Genomic DNA, 24,177 nt, shown 5'->3' with positions numbered 1-24,177 from the left:
CGAGAAGCGGTGATGGCGGGGCCGGCAGCAAGAGGGGCGTCGTCAGCAGGGGCGGCGGCAGCAAGGGACGTCGTCAGCAGGGGCGGGTGGCAGCAGGGGCGTCGTCAGCAGGGGCGGCAGCAGCAGGGGCGTCGTCAGCAGGGGCGGCGGCCAGCAGGGGCGGCGGCAGGTCGAGCGAAGTTGGCCCTCCTATCTGCCCTTTCCTCTAGGGGCAGATACTGCTGCTCGGGCAAGGGGTCAGTTATGGATGGCCATCTATCGGGATCGAAGTTGATGAGGGCATTCCCGGCTACCTCTAGGAAACTGTATGTGGGTCAACCTCGGAAGATTGTCACCGCGGTACCCACAGTTCAGTATGTAGGCATTTTGGAGGCCAACTGAAGGATGTATTTGAGGAGCTTCTGTGTCCACCTTCTGGTTCTCCTGGCGAAGGGGATAATACTGGATGAGCTGATCAAAGAGATCAACTTCTCCATCCCTGCTGTTGTAGTGCCCAATGACGGTAGGCCGCTCGGTACGAAACTCCTCAAAACACAACTCGGCCCTGTTGACGTGTCTTCTTCCGCTGTACGATCTCTTCTTGGATGGGTTCATGACTCGTCGTAATTATGGAGAGAGTCGGACACCCTTCCAACAGATGACGAAGACAGCACCCTTCCGCCGCCACTCTGTCTCTCCTCTTGCCAGGTGTTGCGATGACTAGCGAACCTCTTGAGGACATTTGGGGCCCCGCGCACCAACCGAAGGGTACCACTGACGTGACCACCTGCTTCATACATTTCCTGGGCCAGGGCTACCGAGTTATAATAATTATCCATAAACAGGTGATATCCCTGGTTACGGAAACGTCCCACAAGATTGAATAGTGGTCACGCAGCGTGGAGAAGACCCCGGAATACACTGAAAAGTCCACAACGTATCCAGTGTTGGCTTCGGTAATAAGAAAGAATTTCACACCATATTTCTTTGGCTTCTTGGGGTTATACACTTTTATACTAAGACGTCCTTTGTAAGGCATCATCCCCTCATCCAAAGACAGGTTCTTTCCAGGAATCACGAGATTACTACACCGCTCACGGATATAATCCAACACTGGGCGCACTAAAATGAGGCGATCACTGTTATTCAGGGGTATGGCCCTTCGCTTGAAGGCGTTGAAGTACCTGTCCAACGCCAGGAAATTATCTTGGGACATAACACTAGGCACATTAGGCATACATAAAAAATAATTTCTCCTCCAATATTGCCTGACGTCGGCAGCAGGTGTCATACCAAAATAAATGTGGAGCCCCAAAAAATGCGCCATGTCAATGAGGTTGAAACCCCGCAATAATACGACAAGGTCGTCCTCAGCTCATACCGGCAGTTACCGAGCGTAGTCCACCGTGCTCGTGTACCAGGTATTCCAGCAATTCCCGCGTCAGGAAAAGCTGGATGAACCCCCCCCAAAACAGTCAGGGGTACTGGTACGGTGATCCCAGGGGTTGCCATGAAGGGGTGCATGTTAGGAGGGGTGGGGTCCTCCAATCCACCCCTCGTCACTCTCCGACGACCGACCTTCACCTTGGCTGGCGCGACGAGCCGACCTTCTACGTGCGCGCACGGGTGCGGGCACGATATTGCACTCTACCCTCCCCCGTTGGCCCATCACCCTCACTTAGGCCTTCACTTTCTGTATCGTCCTCTACAATAAAACTTGACCCCGTATCCCCACCCTCCCCCTCCTCAGATTCCCCCTCGTAAGCACTGAACCCACTGAATTCGAGCTCACTTTTGGGATGTGAGCCTCGATTGGACATTGGGGGCATATAAATGTTCCCGATCAAGCTCCGATAGATATTCATCTATGTCCCTTGGTTGGAGGCCTCCCAAATGCTTACGAATGCCCCTAAGGACGCCCACATGCTTCCTAGGGGTAACCAAAGCATACGCTGTGTTCCTAAAACACTTTCAGCCACACGTGGCCGCACAGAACGGCCTTGAGGCCGGGGTCATGCTGGGTGCTGGCCCTCGCCAGCATCCAGGTCCAAAACTCGCCTTACACGATCCCTTCCGATGGGTTAAAACGCGCCTTTCGCGGTCCACACGTCGTTGAGACATATCTAGGAATGTCCTGTAGCAACACAAATGCTCTAAGTCTCGCACAAGTCCAGAAAAACACGCTTCTGACGAAAGATCGCTCTCGGATGATGCGCTACTGATGCTGGCTGGAGCGAGAAGAAGGGATATCGAGCATGCGCACTTGGGTCACGCTTCAAAAACAAAACAAGGCCTTGATCCGTGAACTCCCAGCATCCCCCAACCCCCAAGGCGCGTGATTCAAAAGTTTTAGGCTGGTAGGCCTATAAAGTATTTTTCCGCGAATTTTAAAAAAAACTTTGTATGTCGACATAAGATACGTCCAGTCGGCGTTTAAGGGTTAAAAAGGACTTTATAATATCTAAAATGTCTTCAGCGTCGGTAAACAATTACAATACAGAATGTGATAGTTATCGCTTATTATAGTTATGCATCTCATCGTGCGAATTGAAAACTTATTTGGATATAAACTCAGCTTGGAATTTTGATGCCATCGATCTTGAATTGAGAACACAGCCGATCATGATATTATGAGATCAAATAATGAAATATTAGGCGATAGAATTACACATTTGTTGAGAATCGTTGTATTAGCCGCGTGAGTACGTTCATGAGTACCTTGTAAAAAAAAGAAAGAAAAAAAACAACAACGTGCAAGTCAAAGTTTCTTGTAGTACAAGTTACCAAAGTAAGTGAGAATAAAATCTGACCATAATGTCAGTCGTAATTGTATTCTATCTGGTTTTAATCCTCGCAATTAATCAAAATATGTAATTTTCATTGAAAGATAATGCGAAGGATTTTAGGGGGAAATTTTATAACTAAATAACTTCACTGTAGAGTGAAGCAAAATGATGACATAAAACGAAAGGTCGTATATTCTCCCATTAAAGCCATAGATAAAGCCAGGATTATCAAATTATAATTTTTTTATGGATTTTAATTTACCAGGGATGCATATCTCATAATATCCGTACTATTTGCTCTCCAATGAAAACATCCGTATGGATATTCACAAATTACTAACTCGCGCAATAACACATTCCAATGAGAACTTCACTTTTATGATTAAATTGTAATTCCTTTCCACAAGTTATTACTGTTAATTAATCCTCAGCGCGTCTTTTTTCTTATAAACTTTCCCGCGCTTTTGCTTGACATGCACACATATTTCGATTTATTTTCAAACTTATCACACGAGTTTTTCATAACAACAATAACCTGAACATTCTCTGTTTGTTCTACCCTTGGCAGTCCTTTTTTTTCTGTTGTAGTTTATCCGATGGAAATCGTATCATACACCTTCCATGACACACTTAGTAATGTCTTTTTCCCTTTGGTTCTTGTTCATGTTTGCCCATTAGTTTCACTCCCTGCTTTCTTTTGACACCCTCACTTTCTTCCTGGGTTCCTTCTCCATCTTCTTGTGAATTTGTGAAGGATCTCTTCCACCATTCAGTAGTAAATGAAAGTTTCCATTCACAACTCACTTTTCCTCGCCCAGTTGCTTACCACTTGGAATCAATCTCCAGCTCTCATGCATTCACAAATATTTCTAAGTTACACAATCTCATACAATCACAAATATTTCCAAGTTATACATTCCTGTTGTGCCGCTTCCATTCCAATTTCTGCAACCCTGGATACTTTACTTATTATTCACAGTTGATTGGCTTTATATTACATACGATTGCTTATTCCTTTCCATCGAAAACTTCTGTCTCGGTGCACTGTCATCTTACAGAAATAATGATCTTTTATGATCAAACCATTGGAACTATAAACATGGATGGACATGCGCGAAATCGCTGTGCGCAGCAGGCCGCCATTACAAAGGGTGGAGAGAGAGCTCTGTATCACAATGCCCACCGCATCATATTGGAGTGTAATCTCTTAATTTTCATGACAATATCTTGTTATCTATGACATTTGTTGCATTATGTTAAAGTAAATTTAGTAATACACATTATTCAATCTAGTAATTTCTGTTTACATGATAATGCATTTAAAATGGACTTATGTTAGCATTAATAAGAATGACATTAATAAGTGATCAGTAAAAAAAAAGAAAAAAGTGTCAGCAAAACTATGCTTTAATAGCTCAATTCAGTGTCATCTCCACCCTTTCCAATGGCGCGCGCAGTGACAGTCAGCGTCAATACATTAATACGCACATGTCCATTCCACGTTTATAGTTCCATGGACCAAACTTCACTCATTCCATTAAGCATAACTCCATCCAACAACTTGCCATTCCTTCTATTTTACAACATCATATAGTCTACGAAGTTCTATATTTCCCCATATTCTCTTTTCCCAGTATACTAACAAAAAATTCTTCTTTAAAAGCCATATATTTCCAGCACTCATGCCAATTTCCATATATATTTCCACAGAGGTTTATTCACCATTCTGCGCTGCCACCACAAACAATGCCATCCCTTTCTCTGACACACTTTTGCACTTAAAATTACTTGAATAAACATTCTTTTACAGCACTCACATCTGCCAAGCGTAAACTAAGAAACACACACGCTATATATACGTATATATATATATATATATATATATATATATATATATATATATATATAGATATATATATATATATATATATATATATATATTATGACGTGTTTCATCTTCCACAGACCTCATCTCATCTGCATCTCAAAGTTCCCGTTGAAATAGATCTGGTTCTTCTCAGTCTCTTGGTGCCCACAAGAGAACAGCTGACACTTTCACTTTACTATTCTCATGGGATTAAGAAAGGGACCGCCTGATCCATCTACATCTCCCCTTCATCATCATCTGGTTGACACTCGTCCTTTCCCTTATGACATCATTTCTAATTATTGTCCTGCCATTTGACTCCTAAAATAGTCTTTGGAAACTTTACTGTTTTTTAAATCAACCATTGAATATATATATTAATATAGAATATAATAAGATATATATATATATATATAATATAATATATAATTATATTATAATATATACTAATATTATATATCAATAATAAATATATTTAGTTAAATATAATTTAACTTTTATATATATACCATAGAATAGATATATATATATAGAATATAATATATATATATATAGATATAAGATACTTATATATATATATATATGATATATATATAATAGAGATATATAACAATCAGATATCTTATTATATATATTATAGAGAATATCTATTAATATATATATATAAGATATATATATTTATCTATATTAGATAATAAAGGTTTTTGCCACGAAGGAAAAAATGAAAAAGCGAAGATTAGCCGGGGGAGTACTTTCGGTCTTGTTACCGACCAAAGGGTCGGAGAGCAACGACCTAAAGTACTCGGCTATCTCGCTTTTTCCATTTTTCATAGCGGGGCAAAAACCTTTATTATTAGACATTAGCATCACGTTTTATAGTTCTTCGTGATAAAAGTTATTCATATATATATAGTATATGTATATATAAATATTCATATTATAGACTAATAACTTATACTACTATATATATAGATAATATTATAGTAATATATATATAAAATATATATTAATATATAGAGATATGATATAGATTATATTAACATTATTATATTATATATGATAATAGAATATACATATATAAGCTATATATATAGATATATATATTATATATATGAGTATATAGATATTATATAGTTATAAACATAGAATATTATATTATATATATATTATATACTATATATATATATATTACTATAATATATATAATATATTAAGAGATATATATTATATATTAGAATTTATAAATATATATATATAGATAATATATACTATAGATATATATTATATTACGATATATTAGATAATTTATAAATTATAAACATATATATATATATATATTAGAGATTATATATATATATAAATATAATATATAATATATTAGATTACGTATATATTATAAATAGATAGCATACTATACATTATATATAATAGATATATAGTATAGATATCTATATGATATATATAATAATAGAGATTATTACATAAATAATATTAGACATAAATAATATATAATATATATATATATATATATATATAGATTATAGATATGTATTAGATATATATAAGATATATATATATATATTTATATAATTATAATATATTGATATATATATATTTATATAGATATATAATATATTATATAAGAAATATATTATTATATATATATATTATATTTTATATTATATTATTTATTTATAATAATTTATTGATATGATATTTATATTAATGATATATATATAATAACATAATATATATATATAATTATATATATATAATATATATATATATATATAATTATATATAAATATAACATGTTTTTAATGGCAACAACCAGTCAAAACGTAAGGAGAAAGAGGAAAAAATGGAGGGCGAAAAAAAAAAAAAAGAAGAAAAAATGGTGCGCTTATGTCTTTTACCTGGAGTTAATGAGATTGGTTTTAGATTGGAAGGTTGCTAATGGAAACTCAGCTGATAATCTTAAAATTTAGTTTATTTACAAAGAACAAAACAATTGAATGGCCTGAAAGTTAACTGAAAGGTCATGTGGGGCCACGTGGGAAGAGCAGCCGGATGCTGTCCTGGCCATTTACTCTTTAACATTCCACAATTTGATTAAAATGGCCGAATTCAACATTTAATGCAAAGATGGCATCCAAATTGATGATGACGGTTAATAAAAGCCGCTTGCAAGGAGACAGGGGCATGGAGCTGGCAAGTTTGGCAAACTGGAGGAAAACGAATTCCAAAAGTTACACACGACAAATAAAACAAAAGAACTTCTCACACAATATTTCATGTCCAACGCAATCCTATGGAGGGAATTTACCCTTAATCACACACAATGGGAGGATCTCTTAGTGCCTGAATAGAATGGCTCAATGAAGATTTTTTATTTATTGGGATGAGTCCACCCGAGGGTAACATGTGGATCCCTAGGTAGGATGGAACCAAAGGGAGGTTCATTTGGAAGCCAGTATGGAATTGAAGCTTAGAAAAAAGATGTGAGTTTATTTGACACGGAGGGAAAAAGAACTGGCGTTATGAATGTAAAAAAAAAACACAACCCCCCTTCCCCTTCCAGGACATACCTGGATGCCGATGGAGAGTAATTTGACTAGATTTGCATCGGATTGGTCCGAGTTTGGCGGCGTGGTAGGTCAGCGCCTTTGTTTAAGGCCTTATGGGCAGGTAGGGGTCGGACAAATCTGTCCTTTATGAGAGACTGAGCAAGACTGAGGAAACGAGGTCAGGTGCAACTGCTTGGGGTTGGGGGTAGCTGTTTATACAACCCGGTTGGCAGGTCATTCTGGAAACAGACATACGGCCAGTGAGAAAGAGTCACAGCAATAAGGGATCTTATGAAGAGTCCTAAGGAAGCACCTAACTAGCTACAGACTCCCGTTGTGATATGTCCCTAATGCCTTGAAAACAAAGTTGTATTTGCTCGCTTCTCTGGCTGGGCACCTATGATGAATTTCCCTCCTAAAGTTAGGCTGATTTTTAGTTAGGAGTTAGATGGCTGGCTGTTTCCGTTTTTTAGCTAAGAACTCAAAACGTATAATGAATTGAAGATATATCATCTGTGTATATCTAATATATATATTATATATATATATACTATAATCTAGTATATATATAATAGTATAATAGATATAATAGATTATATATATATATCTATATATAAAGATATATATATATTCAATTGGTCTCCACATATGGAAAAAATGAAAAGTGTGTTTCTGTTGAGGAATTGTGGTCCAATAGTTTCCCGTTCCTCCCGAATAGACTTCTTTTGCACTCCTTAGTAAACACTCCAAGATGTCCATTGGACAAGGATGAAAAACTGTTGGGACACCACTCCTCTAAAGCCCCATCCACATGGCCGAGCTTTGCCCCGACGAACTGGGTTGCGATGTGACGTCCAGAAGCGGGGGGGGCGGGGGAAGTTCCGAAATTTTATCTTCTGTATTTGCGGATTTTCTGACGTCACATTGAAGCAAAAAGTTCGTTCGAGCACAGCTCGCCCGTTGGTGGAAGGGGCCTACCTGACAAAAAAAAAAAACACTTTTCATTTTCCTTTTAATATGGAATAAAAATGAATAATATGTCTTCGTTGTCTTAACGAAGATCACCATTATTATACACCATGCCACCAACAAATATTATATATATAGTATTAGATAAGAGAGCTGATTAGTATATAGATATATAGATATAGATAGAGAGAGATCTATTATATAAATTAGAGATTATTATTATAGATAGAGATATAGATACTGTAATCAGAGATATAGATAGATAGATTAGATATATAGATAGAGGCATAATAGATGATAGACTATTAAATATTTTTTATAAAGAGATTATATGTAGATTAGACATTAGAACATAGAATATTAGATATATCGATAGATAGATATAGAGAATATATATATATGTAGAGAGGTACATATAGATATTGATAGAATATATTATAGATAGATAGATATATAGAAGATAGAAAGAGAGATGAATATAACCGATAGATATATAGTAAATTAATAGTAGAGATAATAATATTAGCAATATAGATATATATATATATATATATTATAATATATATATATATTATATATACATATACAGAGAATAGATATATTATATAGATATTATATATAATACATATATATATATGTATATTAGAAATAGATATATATATAGATATAACTAATATATAATATTAGTATATTATATATATAGATATATATTATTAATATGAATACATATATATAATAGTATAGATATATAATTATATATATATACTATAGATTAGATATATATATAGATACGAATATATAATATAAAGAATATCTAATATAAGAATATATATATATATATAATATTATGATATATATATATAGAATATAATATATAGTTGATTTATAATATTATAGATAATATTATAATTATATATATATATATTATATAAATATATAATATATATATATCATATATAATATATACATGAAAATATAAATATAAAAGTATTTCATCCAATTGGTGAATTTGCAATTGTTGCAGCACAGAGGGTATCCATTTCAATTCAACAGTTGAAGTTTGACATGGGTTAGTTTTAATAGGGGAAAGTGGCGGGAGTATTCTAAAACGAACAAAAGGGAAATAAAAATGAATCGTTTATGAATAAAATATGATTGCATACTAACGAAAATGAGAAGTAATTGACCTTAATGGGTTTCATATGCAACTTGCAATTACAATGGTGATCGATTTTATTATTTTAAAGGAAACATACAGAAGAAACTTGGTTTCGGATTTAAAAATTTTAAGGTTTTTTTTTAGGGTATACCAAAATCGAGGCCCAAGTTCCATTTTAAACTGGATTGAGCCAGACGAACCAAATGAGAGGTGTTTATAGTATCCTTTTTTTATATGAAAAAGGCTTTTTGGGTTCGATGTTAAACCTTATTACACCAGATGTTTTCTTTGTCCTTGTTGCTTGTGTTAATAGATAATATATATAAGATGTATATATATATCATATATAGATATAATATATATATTATATATCTCAATATTATATATATATATATATATAATTAGATTATATATATATATATATTATATATTTATATTGATATATACATATAGATATATAAAATATATATAGATAAGATTATATAACATATATATATAATGTTATATATATATATATTATACCATATATCGATATATCAATATATATATATATATATATAATTATATATAATAATATATATATATATATATATATATATATATGTGTGTGGGTGTGTGTGTGTGTGTGTGAGTATGTGGTATGTGTGGTGTGTGTGTGATAATTATATTTATGCGCAGTTGCGTGTGGTGGTGGGATGATGACTGAAAAATTATGTCATAATCTTAGTCTTAAAACGCCTGACCCGCTTTGTCATGACAGGAGGAATAATTGAGTTTAATTTTTAAGTTGGGATAATCCATTACTGTAAGTTTATAAGAATCCACAAGCTTAAAAGAGATGTTCAATGGGTGGATGGTAGGTAATAATACAGACCATATTAAGTAAAGAGATTAATTCTGATACGGGTGCAATAGCGATATCCTCTGGATATAAAACGATAATGGCATATTAACCTGGTCCATTTGTAAACATATGTATGTGCAGGTTATTGAATAAAAACAAAAAAGACACACACAAACCATATCAATATATCTTATCTATCTATCTATCTTATCGTATCTATCTTGTATATATAATCTATCTATATTATACATTATATATATATATATTATATATATATATATATATAATACAATATATATATAATAATTATATATATAGATAATATATAATATATACGTATATATATATGGAATGTATGTGTGTGTATGTGCCAACTAAACTGTGACACCGACACGGAAGCAATTTCAACAAAACCACGTTTGTATCCATATAGAACCCTGGACCATCTGGCAAAAAACAAAAGGGGGGCAAAATTTACCTGTGGGGTAAGGACCCATACCTTGACCCCAAACCAAAAGGGGATGGGTTCGTGGGGAGGTGCGGGGGGTGTGGGGAGGGGGTGGGTGGGGGGAGGGGGGTGTGGGTGTGGGGAGGGGGTGGGTGCGGGGGAGGTTGGGGGTACGTGGGGGAGGGGGTGGGGGGGCGGTGTGGGGATGGGGGTGGGTTGTGGGGAGGTGTGGGCATTGTTGGGGAGGTGAGGGTGGGTGGGGAGGGTGAGGGTGGGTGGGGGTAGGGAGGGGGTGGGGAGGTGGTGTGGGTTTGGGGAGGGGGCGGGGTGTGGGGAGGTTGGGTTGGGTGGGGAGGGGGTAGGGGGTGGGTTGGGGAGGTGTGGGTTGTGGGGAGGTGGTGGGTTTGGGAGGGGGTTTGGGGAGGGGGTGGGTGTGGGGAGTGGGGTGGGTGTGGGGGAGGGGCCGGGGGTGGGGGGGGTTTTTGGTGGGGAGGTGTGGGGTGTGGGGAGGGGTGGGTGTGGGGATGGGGGAGGGGGTGGGGTTGGGGATAGGTGTGGGTTTGGGGAGGGGGTGCGGGTGTGGGGAAGGTGTGGGTTTGGGGCGGGGAGGGGGTGGGCTGATGGGAGGTGGTGGGGTGGTGGGGAGGGGGCCGGGCGGGGTGGGGAGGTGTGGGTGTGGGGAGGGAGGGGGTGGGTGTGGGGAGGGGTGGGTGGGTGGCGGGGGAATGGTGTGGGTTTGGGGAGGGGGGGGGTGGGTGGGGAGGGGGTGTGGGTGTGGGGGAGGGGGTGGGGGTGGGTTGGGGAGGTAGGGGTGGGTGGGCGGGGAGGTGGGGTGGGTTGTGGGGAGGTGGTGGGTTTGGGTTTGGCGGGGAAGGGGGTGGGTGTGGGGAGGGTCGGGTGGGTGGGGGGCAGGGTGGGGGTGGGTGGCGGGGGATGGTGTGGCGGTGGTGGGGAGGGGGTTGGGTGGGGGAGGGGAGTTGGTTTGGGGAGGGGGGGCGGTGGGATGTGGGGAGGTGGGGTGGGTGGGAGGGGGGGTTTTTTGGTAGGGGAGGCGAGGGGGGGTGTGGGGAGGTGGTGGGTGGGTTGTGGGGAGGGGGTGGGTGTGGGTTTGGGGAGGGGGGTGGGTTGGGGAGGGGGAGGGGGTGGGGTGTGGGGAGGGAGGGCGGGTTCTGGGGAGGGGGGCGACCTTTGTGGGAGGTGTGGGTGTGGGGAGGGGAGGGGTGGGTTGTGGGGAGGGGGAGGGGTAGGGGAGGTGGGGGGGTGGGTTTCTTTGGGGAGGGGGGTGGGTTGTGGGGAGGAGGTGGGGGTTTGGGGATGGGGGGTGGGTTGTGGGGATGGGCTGTGGGTGTGGGGAGGGGGTGGGGGTGGGGTGGGGAGGGTAGTGGGTGTGGGAGGGGCAGGGGGTGGGGTGGTTGTGGGGAGGGGGCTGGGTGGTGAGGGGTAGGGTGGGGTTTTGGGAGGGGGTGGGGGTGGGGAGGGGGTGTGGGTTGCTACGGGGAGGGGGTGGGGTGGGGGTGGGGAAGGTAGTGGGTGTGGGGAGGTGTTAGGTGGGTGGGTGTGGGGAGGTGGGGTGGGTGGGAGGGGGAGGGGGTGGGTGGGGGGAGGGCGTGGGTTGTGGGGAGGCGGGGGCGTGGGCGTGGGGAGGTGTGGTGTGTGGGGGAGGGGAGGGGGTTGGGTGTGGGGAGGTGTGGGTGTGGGGACGGTTGTGGGTGGGGGAGGGGTGGGGGGGTTGTGGGGAAGGCGCTGGGTTGGGGAGGGGAGGCGGGGTGTGGGGAGGTTGGGGGTGGGTGGGGTAGGAGGTGGGTGGGTGGGCGGGAGGGGGGGTGGGGTGTGGGGAGGTGTGGGTGCGGGGAGGGGGTGGGGGTGGGTGTGGGGAGGGGGTGGTTTGTGGGGAGGGCGTATATGGGGAGGTGTGGGATGTGGGGAGGTGTGGGTTTGTGGGGAGGGGGTCGGGTGTGGAGGGGATGGGGGTAGGTTGTAGGGTGTTGGGGAGGGGGGGGGTGGGGAGGGGGATGGGTGGGGAGGGTTTTGGGGGGTAGGTGTGCGGTGTGGGGGAAGGAGGTTTGGGTGGGTGGGGGATGGGGGTGGGTGGGTGGGGAGGGGGTGGGAAAGGGGGCGGGAAACGGGGCCACAAAAGCAAAAATATCTGAAAACGACAGATACATATTTGTGTCAAATCCATAGTTTTTGAGGCCGCTAAGATGAACAGTGACACCTTTTAATTCCTCATGTAGCCCCGGTAGGTATGTGGGGGCATGGTGGGTTGGGGGACAGGTAAGAAGGTGGGGTGGGGCGGGGATGACCTTTAAAGAAAACTGAAAATTGACATTTATTAGTGTTTTATTCACAGTTTTCGAGTTGTTAACATTGTTTAAATTTTAATTTTATTTATTTGTTTTATTTATTTCTAAGGAAGATACACGCAAAAGAATTGAAATGAGGACTGTTTCAGTTTACTGAGAGAAATATCACGTGCACAGTCAGGAAAACAGTAAATGTTCCATCACAATAGTTTACGATAAGTTAATTCATGATCTTCTCTCACAACAAAAAAAGACACATCGATGTTAAACATAAAGAACTATAACAAATAAATAGAGAGCTGTCATTTAGCTTGAAATGCACAGAAAAAAGTCTATATCAACATAAGAAAAGAACCTTATCTTAGCATTTCTAGTGGCCATGATGTCCCCCTCTCCCCTCCCCCCTACTCACAGCAAAATCATTCCCGATTCCCGTGAATCGAAAGCGACGGAGAGAGACGTCCTCAAAACACCGTTACAGCTGAAAGGAAAAACCAGCACCGTGAGTGACGACGAGAACATTTCCCAACGGCGATAGACAATGATTCCTACAAGTGGGCAGTAAGGTCGACAACAGCGGCCGAGAGAGGCAATATCCGCTGACAATGGATGTCTAGAAAGACCAAAGGTTGAATTGAAATTGGATGAATGGTAGAGCGCGCAGAATGGTCGGCCGATAAACGCGGAGGCGATTGGTAGACGTAAGGTATTTGGATAGGGATTCAGTACAGCATCACGAGGATGGGATGATTTCCTTGAAGTTTTGCTCATTTCTCGTTTTATGTTTGTTGAGAGGGTAAAGTGAAAAAATAGCATTTGATGAATATGCGAATTATGCTTATGCCTTAGATAAATAAACTGAAAATTAAAGTTTGTATTGATAGCAAGATCAATAAAAATCGCAAAATAAGTCAAGGGGAAAAGCTTTGTTTATTTACCCACTGTGGTAGGAAAAAAAAAGGAAAATATTTCTTTTTCATAGCCTAAAGAATTGTTTGAACGTAACATTTTTCAAAAATATCTTACAAAGTTTTGGAGATACAGAGGTAACAAAACAGAAAAAATTATATTTTTCCTTTATTTCTAACAGAATCTCGACGTTACGAAAGCGTCTCTTCACTGAGATGTTGAAGTCGTTGGGACCTGGCTTATGCGGACTTTCGCTCAGTTACCCTCGAATATTAAACAGAAAGTGGCGCAAACATATCAATGTTTTGTTCTCATGCTTCTTGGAACCGGCGCCAATATTACTAAGGCAAACGAAACGACACTCGAATGTCGGATTTTATGCAAAATATCTCTGACTTTGGAAGGAGAGAGAGAGAGAGAGAGAGAGAGAGAAGAGAGAGAGAGAGAGAGAGATGAACATTTTTTTTTTTTTAAAGACAGAAACAGGGGTATTTCCTTGGCTCCCAAAATGATACTCTGTTTTCAGTGGTCCTTCAACGGTATTCTACTTTTGTCGTCAGACAGAAAATGGGCCAACATAGTAATCCCCTTTTACACAAACAAATTTATATCTGATGTTTATTCTATTTCAGCAACTATTCATTTCACACACAAAAAAAAAAAAAAATTAAGAATTCCTACATTCACTTATTTCCACACCTAGAAGACGCGGTAAAGGTGCTGCTGTTTTAAATGTCTATCTAGAGACAGGAGAGACCTTTTCCTTGCTAATTTGTGTATTACAGAATTCTGAGGCATTTGCGTTGTAGTCATGTAGGACTTGCATCTTGCAAAAACACACATTTATATATATATATATATATATATATATATATATATATATATATATATATATATATTTATATATATATACTATATACACACACACACACACACACACATATATATATATATATAGATATATATATATATATATATATATATATATATATATATATATATATATATATATATATATATATATATATTATATATATATATATATACGTTTAACTTCTCGAATTCTTCGCGTTAAGAGGGCATTACGGCTATCACAAATAAAATATGTATCTGGAAAAAATGATTAGTAGATTCTATATATATATATATATATATATATATATATATATATATATATATATATATATATATATATAATATATATATATATATATATATATACATATATTATATATATATATATATTATATATATATATATATAATATAAGTATATATATATATATATATATATATATATATATATATATATATTATATAAGATCAGAGAGAGAGAGAGAGAACTAACAAGAACTTGTGTAGGAATTTTGGATGATGAATACTTCGTACATAAAGTGTTTTAAAAATCTCGAGAGACCACTTTCATTTGGGTAATACCCAGTTCCACATTATACTTTTCAATGTGTCATTCAATTCCATACTTTTTCCAGCGGTTTAACTTTTGGAATTTTGAATGGTAATTTTCCCGAAAGTTGAATGGCTATCGAAAGCTGCAGTAGTTTACTTTGTAAATTCAATCCATAGTCGTAATGGCAGCCGATCGATGAAAATGCACCAATCCTTTTCATCTTTCTCACGAACAAAGGGAATCAGATGTCTATGTAAGTCGTTCCAAGTATGGGAAATTTGTGAGCAACCATTCGCTTGTATAATTCATTTTTAGTCGGTCCTTTTTTTTTTTTATTTCTATGGGTACCTATACAAGCGAATAGGACACAGTGAGAAAAATATTCCAACTGCGTACGTACTTCAGTGTTTTAAGTATTGTTTCTACTTACAATTAATTAACCTTAATAAAACAAGTTATGTATCTAGACATAGATACGCCCATGAGTTTTCATTCACTACCGGATAATTAAAGTATTTATCTAAAGCTCTACTTTCTTCGGTTTCTTTTACAGAAATGATTGTTAATGAAACAAGTGAAAATGCACCGAGTCCCCCTGAATGAAACCTATGAAATTTTATTTAAGTTATTTAAGAGCGCATTTTCAAGAAAATATAACGTAAGCGTGTTTAACTGTTTCAACTATAATACCCTTTCATTACAGGGATACAAATAGTTTATTCATCTGAATTATTGCGATTTATCAACAATAACATTACAGGAATTTAAAAGTACTAAATAAAATCGCGTTCGTCATATCAACAATGAAAAAAATTAGTCATTCATTTATCCAAAGTAAGATGCAGAGAAGAAATTCTTGTTAAACCACAATAAAATGATGCTTAAATGCAGATGAGTTTCTTGTCTACAGGATGTACCAGTGTTGTCAAGATAAAATAAGTATACTACACTTGGTGGTTTGAATGTCGATGGATGCGGTGTAGGAGAAAATTCAGGAGGATAGTTCAGTTACTTAAAAAACGGCGTGTTTTGGCACTAGAGGAGGTACAGAAGGGAAAGGTAATCAAGAAAAAACTGAGAAGGGAAAGCAGTCAATTAATTAAAACTGGTGGGAGCAGGTGATCAAGGATAAATGCCGAGATAATCTGGATAAAGAAATCAATCTCATCGTGGAGAGATACAGCCTGAAGTGGTTTTATCCTGGGTAATTACACATTTTGAAGATCTTGTTCCTTGTAGGGTGTTAGTGCCGTCAGTGCACCTCATGCGGTGCACTGTAGGTATTACTTAATGTTCTTTGGAACGTCCCTTCGGTCTCTAGCTGCAACTCCTATCATTTCTTTTACTGTATCTTCGTTATATTATCTTTCTTTCATCTTTCTTTCCACTCTCTCAACAACTGATTCATTGTGCAACTACGAGGTTTTCTTCCTGTTACACATTTTAAACCTTTTTACTGTCAATTAGCGTTTCAGAGCTGAATGACCGCATAGGTTCTAGCGCTTGCCTTTGGCCTAATTTCTATATCGTTAAACTGAATGATGACTATCTAAGTAAGAAATGCTTAAGTTGGAAGTTGCTACGAGGATGTAGTGAGGGTGATTAAATGTTTTAGTGTAGTGGTGAAAGTGTAATCAAGGGGTTGGCTAGAATCTGTGAGGTATGTTTGGATGATGTCATGAGAATATTGTTAATCAATGCTTTTGATCACTTTTGTTGAAAAAATTAACACAAATGATCCTTAAGTGGAATATACATGTGAATGATGCCTTTTAAGTTTACCTACTGAATATGATTCCGAACGAGACTAGTATAGAGATTTTTGGTGTGGTTCAGTGCCCTTGAACTTTCCATAAGATTCACAATAGAAAGAAGTTGGGACTGAACTCTTTATTCCTGAGGGGACGAATGCGAATTAATAGACGATTTTTAATTATATATAAATAATGCAATATAATAATATATTACGTTTTGATAATATATTAATATTAAACCGCAATAATAGCGAATTATTGATGTTACGTAAGTAATTGTTTTCTTAAGTTAGCCAGCTCATTATGCAGTGTTTTTACAAGATACGGGTATGGGAAACGAAGATAGAAAAACATTCTTCAACAAAACGAAGAATTGAATGAAATACAGAAAAGTAAACCATAATAACGTTGTCTTTTCACCGAACTGACGCTAGAAAAAAAATAATTATTACTTCGCGTTCCATAACAAAAACGCCATCTAGAGTCAGGCATGGCAGAATAGACGACAGATAAACGAATAAAAGAACGGGGCTTGTAAAATATTTGAACATTCTTATGCGAGAGAGACAGGAAGGTAACCGGGCAGAAGCTTCTGTGAACGCAGAACTACAAGAATTAGTACTGAAATTATGCTTGCACATCTCATTGTGGGGATGAAAAACGTAAAAGTGAAATGCAGTAATTGTAAACTGATGTTAAAAAGTCATAATATAGAGAGAAAAAAATGATGAGTTTCGGAAGGAAACGGTACGGACAAATTCATGCATACAGTGATTGGAAACAATCCCACAGTAGCCTAGACAGGATGATATGGATTACATCTCGCTGCAATCGACATTTTGGGTAAGGTAATAAGAGGACAACATGTTTGCTTGTTTGAACTGCATCATTGCCTGCTAAACCTAATCCGACGTTGGGGAAAGCCGATATGGTAATTTCATAATTATCAGCTTTTTTCCCTTGGAACAATAATATTTCCTTACACTTCTACTGAAGAACGGGACGCTATTTATAGTCTTTGATAGCTAAACGATTCGTGCTTCCATAATAAATCACAGTACTTAAAAAAGCTGTTTAATAAAGGTTCTTTTGCCTCCTTCATTTGTCAAAATGCGATTGTTGTTTGTATGCAAATAATAATAATAATAATAATGATAATAGTAATAATAATAATAAAATAATAATAAAGTAATGGCTACTTCAGCAGCATTACACTTGTAGAGATTCTTCTCTATTTTCCGAATAGCGGCTTTTTCCGTGCTACTTTAGACAGGCTAGTAGAGCGCCTATGGAGGTCATTGATCAAATACAGAGCCAAACTTGGTGTATATATTTGAATTTTACAGATAAACTATGATACCATAGTTATCAAAGTCATTAACGATATATATATATATATATATATATATATATATATATATATATATATGTCTCTCTCGTCTCTCGCTCTCCTCTCTCTCTCTCTCTTTCTTGAAGCAAGCAAGCTTTCGTCTGGAGCTGCCAGACATCCTCGGGCTGGGAAGCTGAGGGTGGACTGATCTTGAAGCGGTGTCCGTCCTCGTTTATATTTGAGTTGACAGCAGGGTCCTCCCCATGCTGATCTACTATTGGCTGGTGGCGGTAGGTCTTCGTTTTCATTGGTGGCTTGAACCGGGTCTCAAGCCACTTTCCATGCGTTGATGGTTGCGATACTGTAAGTCCTGCAGCCGCCTAGACCTCCTTAGCGGCGCGGTTACGTCGATGGGCGTTTCGCTATGCTGCGGGACGTCACGGCTAACTTGATTATGATTGGCTGCGGGAGTATCTCGTTCGGGGGGCGTCGTCTTCCGTGGAGTTGTCGTGCTCGGTGGTGTCATTGTTGGTGGCAGGTCTTCTCATACTCGTAGGGAGGAGAAATTCTTCCTGCGTCGTATTTAGTGTAGGTCTTACTTGCTGGATGAGAAGCGCCTCCAGCAGGCGTAACCGACGGGCATCAGGGGCCTTCCCGATGATCTTCGTGTTTGGATGATCACATCCCCGGGAGATGGTCTCTTGATGTTTGGTGCGTGCGTGATTTTTGATAGCCCCCATCTTGGGCGTGGCACGAGAGTCTCTTCGACAGGCGCATGGTGGTCATACCACGTAGGCGCCGCTGCAACCGCGGACTCGGGCATGTATACTGGTACACCACATGCGTCTGCTTCAGGGGGTCTCGTACCTGTGGAGAGGGGTTATTTTTTCATAATTAGGTCGCGCGTCCTCCGATTCTGGTAGTAGATAATTAGGTCGATAATTATCGACCTAATTATCTACTACCAGCATCGGAGGACGCGCGACCTAATTATGAAAAATAACCCCTCTCCACAGGTACGAGACCCCCTGAAGCAGACGCATGTGGGTGTACCAGTATACATGCCCAGTCCGCGGTTGCAGCGGCGCCTACGTTGGTATGACCACCATGCGCCTGTCGAAGAGACTCTCGTGCCACGCCCAAGAGGGGGCTATCAAAAATCACGCACGCACCAAACATCAAGAGGCCATCTCCCGGGATGTGATCATCCAAAACACGAAGATCATCGGGAAGGCCCCTGATGCCCGTCGGTTACGCCTGCTGGAGGCGCTTCTCATCCAGCAAGTAGACCTACACTAAATACGACGCAGGAAGAATTTCTCCTCCCTACGAGTATGAGAAGACCTGCCACCAACAATGACACCACCGAGGCACGACAACTCCACGGAAGACGACGCCCCCGAACGAGATACTCCCGCAGCCAATCATAATCAAGTTAGCCGTGACGTCCCGCAGCATAGCGAAACGCCCATCGACGTAACCGCGCCGCTAAGGAGGTCTAGGCGGCTGCAGGACTTACAGTATCGCAACCATCAACGCATGGAAAGTGGCTTGAGACCCGGTTCAAGCCACCAATGAAAACGAAGACCTACCGCCACCAGCCAATAGTAGATCAGCATGGGGCGGACCCCCTGCTGTCAACTCCAAATATAAACGAGGACGGACACCGCTTCAAGATCAGTCCACCCTCAGCTTCCAGCCTGAGGATGTCTGGCAGCTCCAGACGAAAGCTCGCTTGCTTCAAGAAAGAGAGAGAAGAGAGAGAGAGAGAGAGAGACATATATATATATATATATATCGTTAATGACTTTGATAACTATGGTATCATAGTTTATCTGTAAAATTCAAATATATACACCAATTTTGGCTCTGTATTTGATCATGACCTCCATAGGCGCTCTACTAGCTGTCTAAGTAGCACGGAAAAAGCCGCTATTCGGAAAATAGAGAAGAATCTCTACAAGTGTAATGCTGCTGAGTAGCCATTACTTTTAAATAAAGTATGCTTGAGAGAGGGTCTGCTTCTAAGTACATAATAATAATAATAATAATAATAATAATAATAATAATAATAATAATAATAATAATAATAATGATAATACAGCAAAATGAAGTAGGAGAGACAATAGCATTTTACAGCAATTTATTAAAACAGAATTATATATCTAGGAAAGGGGCGAGGGTGACTAAGTTGCAAAAAAATATAAAGACCAGGACTTTGGACCAGGAAGTATCTTGAATTCTTCACTGAGATGATCTTTCCCATCTGAAAGGAATCAGAGGTGTTATCTTTACACTGAATGGGTGTTAGATTGAGAGAATAGCGGGAAAGCAGATCAAATGGATACACAATCTGAGCAAAAATATAAACACAATTTCACTTCAATACAATGGAAGGCCTATATGCACAGATGATCTTTAGCCACATAATCGACTGAAAGCAGAAGCTTATACACAAAATAAGGAATCTCTAGATAGTGACCCCCAAGTGGTTTAAGGGTCGTTATCCAGGACTTATATTTCTTGGGGGTCATTTCTTTATGATATTTTAATGTTTTATTTATGTATTTATGGTAATCCCCAGCGGTCTTGTAACACGCCGCACAGGTGGCTACATACCGGGTAAAACCCTTTGGAAAGATCCAAAATAAGAATACGTAGAGCACAAACCCATTACTCAGATCACAAAGAATTCAAAATCAATAACGGAACAGAGCAAATCTAAAATCAGTTCAATATTCTTCATTACCTTAGAGATGGCTTATCTTAAATAAACACACTATGTTTAATCCACTAAGTCCTTTCATTAGCATAACAGTCCCAGTTTAATTAAGATAAAGAAATAAACTGACTAAGTTACCTTTACGCATCACGTGTCCAAAACTAATTGTTCTTTACTGAAGTGTATGAAAATGACCGAGTAGAATAAATGGAGAGAGTTAGAAAAAAAAATTCCATAAAACTCCAACGCTGTCTACTTTTAACAAGGTTTTTGAAATGCTGATCTAGTTCCTCATTGAAAAAAGTAACCTTATTGGTAGTGCACAGATATATGTTCAGTATTAAAAATAGTTAGGGTTAAAATATTCCCGAAAATATCTCATTTTAGAGCAAATATTCCAAGTCCAGAAAGTCATTAATTTCATTTGAAACTGGGATAATTACTTGTTCGAAAGTACCTCGTTTGAGTAAGGTCTGACCTCATTTCCACTAGTCCGTATTGTCTTCTTTGCTGAAATCCAGTCTTCCTTTTAAATTATTCTGTTAAATTATCATTTATATATAGATATATATATATTATATATTATTATATAATAATATATATATATTATATATATGTAAATATGTAGTATATATATATATAATATATATATAAATATATATATATATATATATATATATATAATGATAATTTAACATAGAATAAACACTTCAATATAGGACGATTGAGCGTCAATTATGTATTTTGCTATATGGATCTTGACAGTCATTTGGTTATTATTCCACGTTTATAGTTTCTATTTGCGAGTGACGACATCACGTAGTATTCCAAGTATTTTGCAAAAGAAATTTATTGATAAGGACGTAGAGCTGTTCTTGGAATTTGATACAGACGTAAACTTATATCAAACAAGTAACAACAAACAATCTATCATGTCAACTGAACAAATGGGAGAAATATCTAATATTTGGGTGTGTATGTAAGTCCCCGTGCATTTCGGATGAATTAAATCTATTTGACAGAATACATATGTTAAAATGCAAAGTTACGGAAGTATCTTATATACATTAATGGTTGTCTTTGGATAGAAGTTAATAATTAATTAGACCCATGTCAATTTAAATAGCAAAAAGTTTAATAATCATTATATAAATCATAGATAATTATATAAATGCATAAAAAACCTTACACACACACACACACACACACACACACACACACTATATATATATATATATATATATATATATATATATATATATATATATATATATATATACTATATATATATATATATGTATATATATATATATATATATATATATATATATATATATATATATATATATTATATATATATATATGTGTGTGTGTGTGTGTGTGTGTGTGTGTGTGTAAGGTTTTTTATGCATTTATTTATAATTATCTATGATTTATATAATGATTATTAAACTTTTTGGCTATTTAAATTGACATGGGTCTCAATTAATTATTAACTTCTATCAAAAGACAACCATTAATGTATATAAGATACTTCCGTAACTTTGCATTTTAACATAGTATTCTGTCAAATAGATTAATTCATCCGAAATGCACGGGGACTTACATCCACACCCAAATATTAGATATTTCTCCCATTTCAGTTGACATGATAGATTGTTTGTTGTTACTTGTTTGATATAAGTTTTTTCGTCTGTATCAATTCCAAGAACACTCTACGTCCTTATCAATAAATTTCTTTTGCAAAATACTTGGAATACTAACGTTATGTGTCACCCCTCGCAAATAGAAACTATAAAACGTGGAATAATAACCAAATGACTGTCAAGATCCACATAGCAAATACATAATTGACGCTCAGTCGTCTATATTGAAGTGTTTATCGGCGGAAATTGGCAAAGGTTGTCATATAATATCAGGTAAAAAAATCGATAAGCATTAGAATAGTATCTGAAATAAACAAAAGGCTTGAAAGGGGGAAAAGTCAGAATGATAGTCTAATGAGCAATAACAATTGTAAAATGGCAGGCCGTGGAAGAATTTAACTACGAAATGTTGAAATCGCTCACTCTAAGTCATGTAATGACTACTAACGTTTCCAGAGGCCGTGTAATAGTGTTTTTTTAAATTCAAATAACTCCTAAAATAACTGATGGATTTCCATGATATCAAAGCAGGAGCGCTTCATACAATGGCTTATTTGGGGAAATACTGTGCATTGCCAATTACGTTTCATTACTTTTTTACTTAAGAAACTGAGGCTAAATCCAGTCTTCGCCACCACACATTCGCAAAAGGATGAAGTCCCTCAGTGACGTTGGTATAAACGTTTTTTCCCCTTTACCTCCCATCCCCCGAATTGTTTAAACGCCTGTTTAACTCCATAGATCAATTGTCATATGACCTACCCCAAGCAATACGAAATTCTTGTAAGTAAAAGTTCAGCATACCTGGTAATGTGATTCGTGACTTTAGACTACCTAAAACACAAGACCAACCTTTTATATCTTACCCACTCACTTACATTGAAGATCAAGAATGAGACTTATGACAGGAGACGAAAGAAGCCATGCTAACCCTACACTTCGCACTTCAAGCGAGTGTTGGTAAAGCAATAGAAATATAGTTTTTCTTTAGGTTAAGCCGTAGGACTCATTCTTCCATACAACACAGGTTACTCGATACATCAATTGCCAGGAAGAAAATGACAGAGAGCATTGTTTGATATAATTTATCATATCAATTTCACCAGAGAGAGTAGCTTGAATTCCTTAGAAGGTAGACTTCTAACAAAAGATGTTTCATATAAGGGCACCCCCAAAAATTTACCATCGGCCATTTGATAAATTTTGAAATCATATATATATATATATATATATATATATATATATATATATATATATATATCATATATATATATATATATACATATATATATATAATATATATATATATATATATATATATATATATATATATATATATATATAATATATGTGTGTGTGTGTGTTCATACATAAGATTTATTATATTTCAACCTATAGTTTTTTATATATATTTTTTTACGTTATAAGTACCAGTACCTATTTTTGTTACTTAAAAGGTATGTGACAAATATCATTGCGACTTTGTC

At 37.9% G+C, this 24,177-nt stretch overlaps 1 protein-coding gene across 1 annotated transcript; it reads right to left on the bottom strand.

Annotated features, from left to right (window-relative positions):
* Window positions 1-590: 590 nt before the first annotated feature.
* LOC135218045 (basic proline-rich protein-like) lies at window positions 591-19,099 on the bottom strand. Its single transcript, XM_064254190.1, has 3 exons — window positions 19,005-19,099; window positions 10,671-12,765; window positions 591-833 (listed from the first exon to the last, which is right to left on the bottom strand). Exons 1-3 carry the CDS (start codon window positions 19,097-19,099, stop codon window positions 591-593), a joined length of 2,433 nt encoding a protein of 810 aa, XP_064110260.1.
* Between the last annotated feature and the right edge of the window lie 5,078 nt (window positions 19,100-24,177).

Source organism: Macrobrachium nipponense, chromosome 9 (genome assembly GCF_015104395.2).
Source record: "Macrobrachium nipponense isolate FS-2020 chromosome 9, ASM1510439v2, whole genome shotgun sequence".
Taxonomy (NCBI): domain Eukaryota; kingdom Metazoa; phylum Arthropoda; class Malacostraca; order Decapoda; family Palaemonidae; genus Macrobrachium; species Macrobrachium nipponense.
The sequence above is the reverse complement of the archived record's forward strand: the minus strand, read 5'-3'. Positions and strand labels throughout refer to the sequence as shown.

What these genes read in the sequence shown, in the direction of transcription:
- LOC135218045 (XM_064254190.1), bottom strand. Translation starts at nt 19,099, where the DNA reads ATGCGCCTGTCGAAGAGACTCTCGTGCCACGCCCAAGATGGGGGCTAT. An exon ending in AGAGACCATCTCCCGGGGAT is followed by an intron (nt 12,766 to 19,004) that starts GTGATCATCCAA and finishes TGTCGTTTTCAG; the next exon opens with ATATTTTTGCTTTTGTGGCC. An exon ending in CCTTTTGGTTTGGGGTCAAG is followed by an intron (nt 834 to 10,670) that starts GTATGGGTCCTT and finishes TTCCGTAACCAG; the next exon opens with GGATATCACCTGTTTATGGA.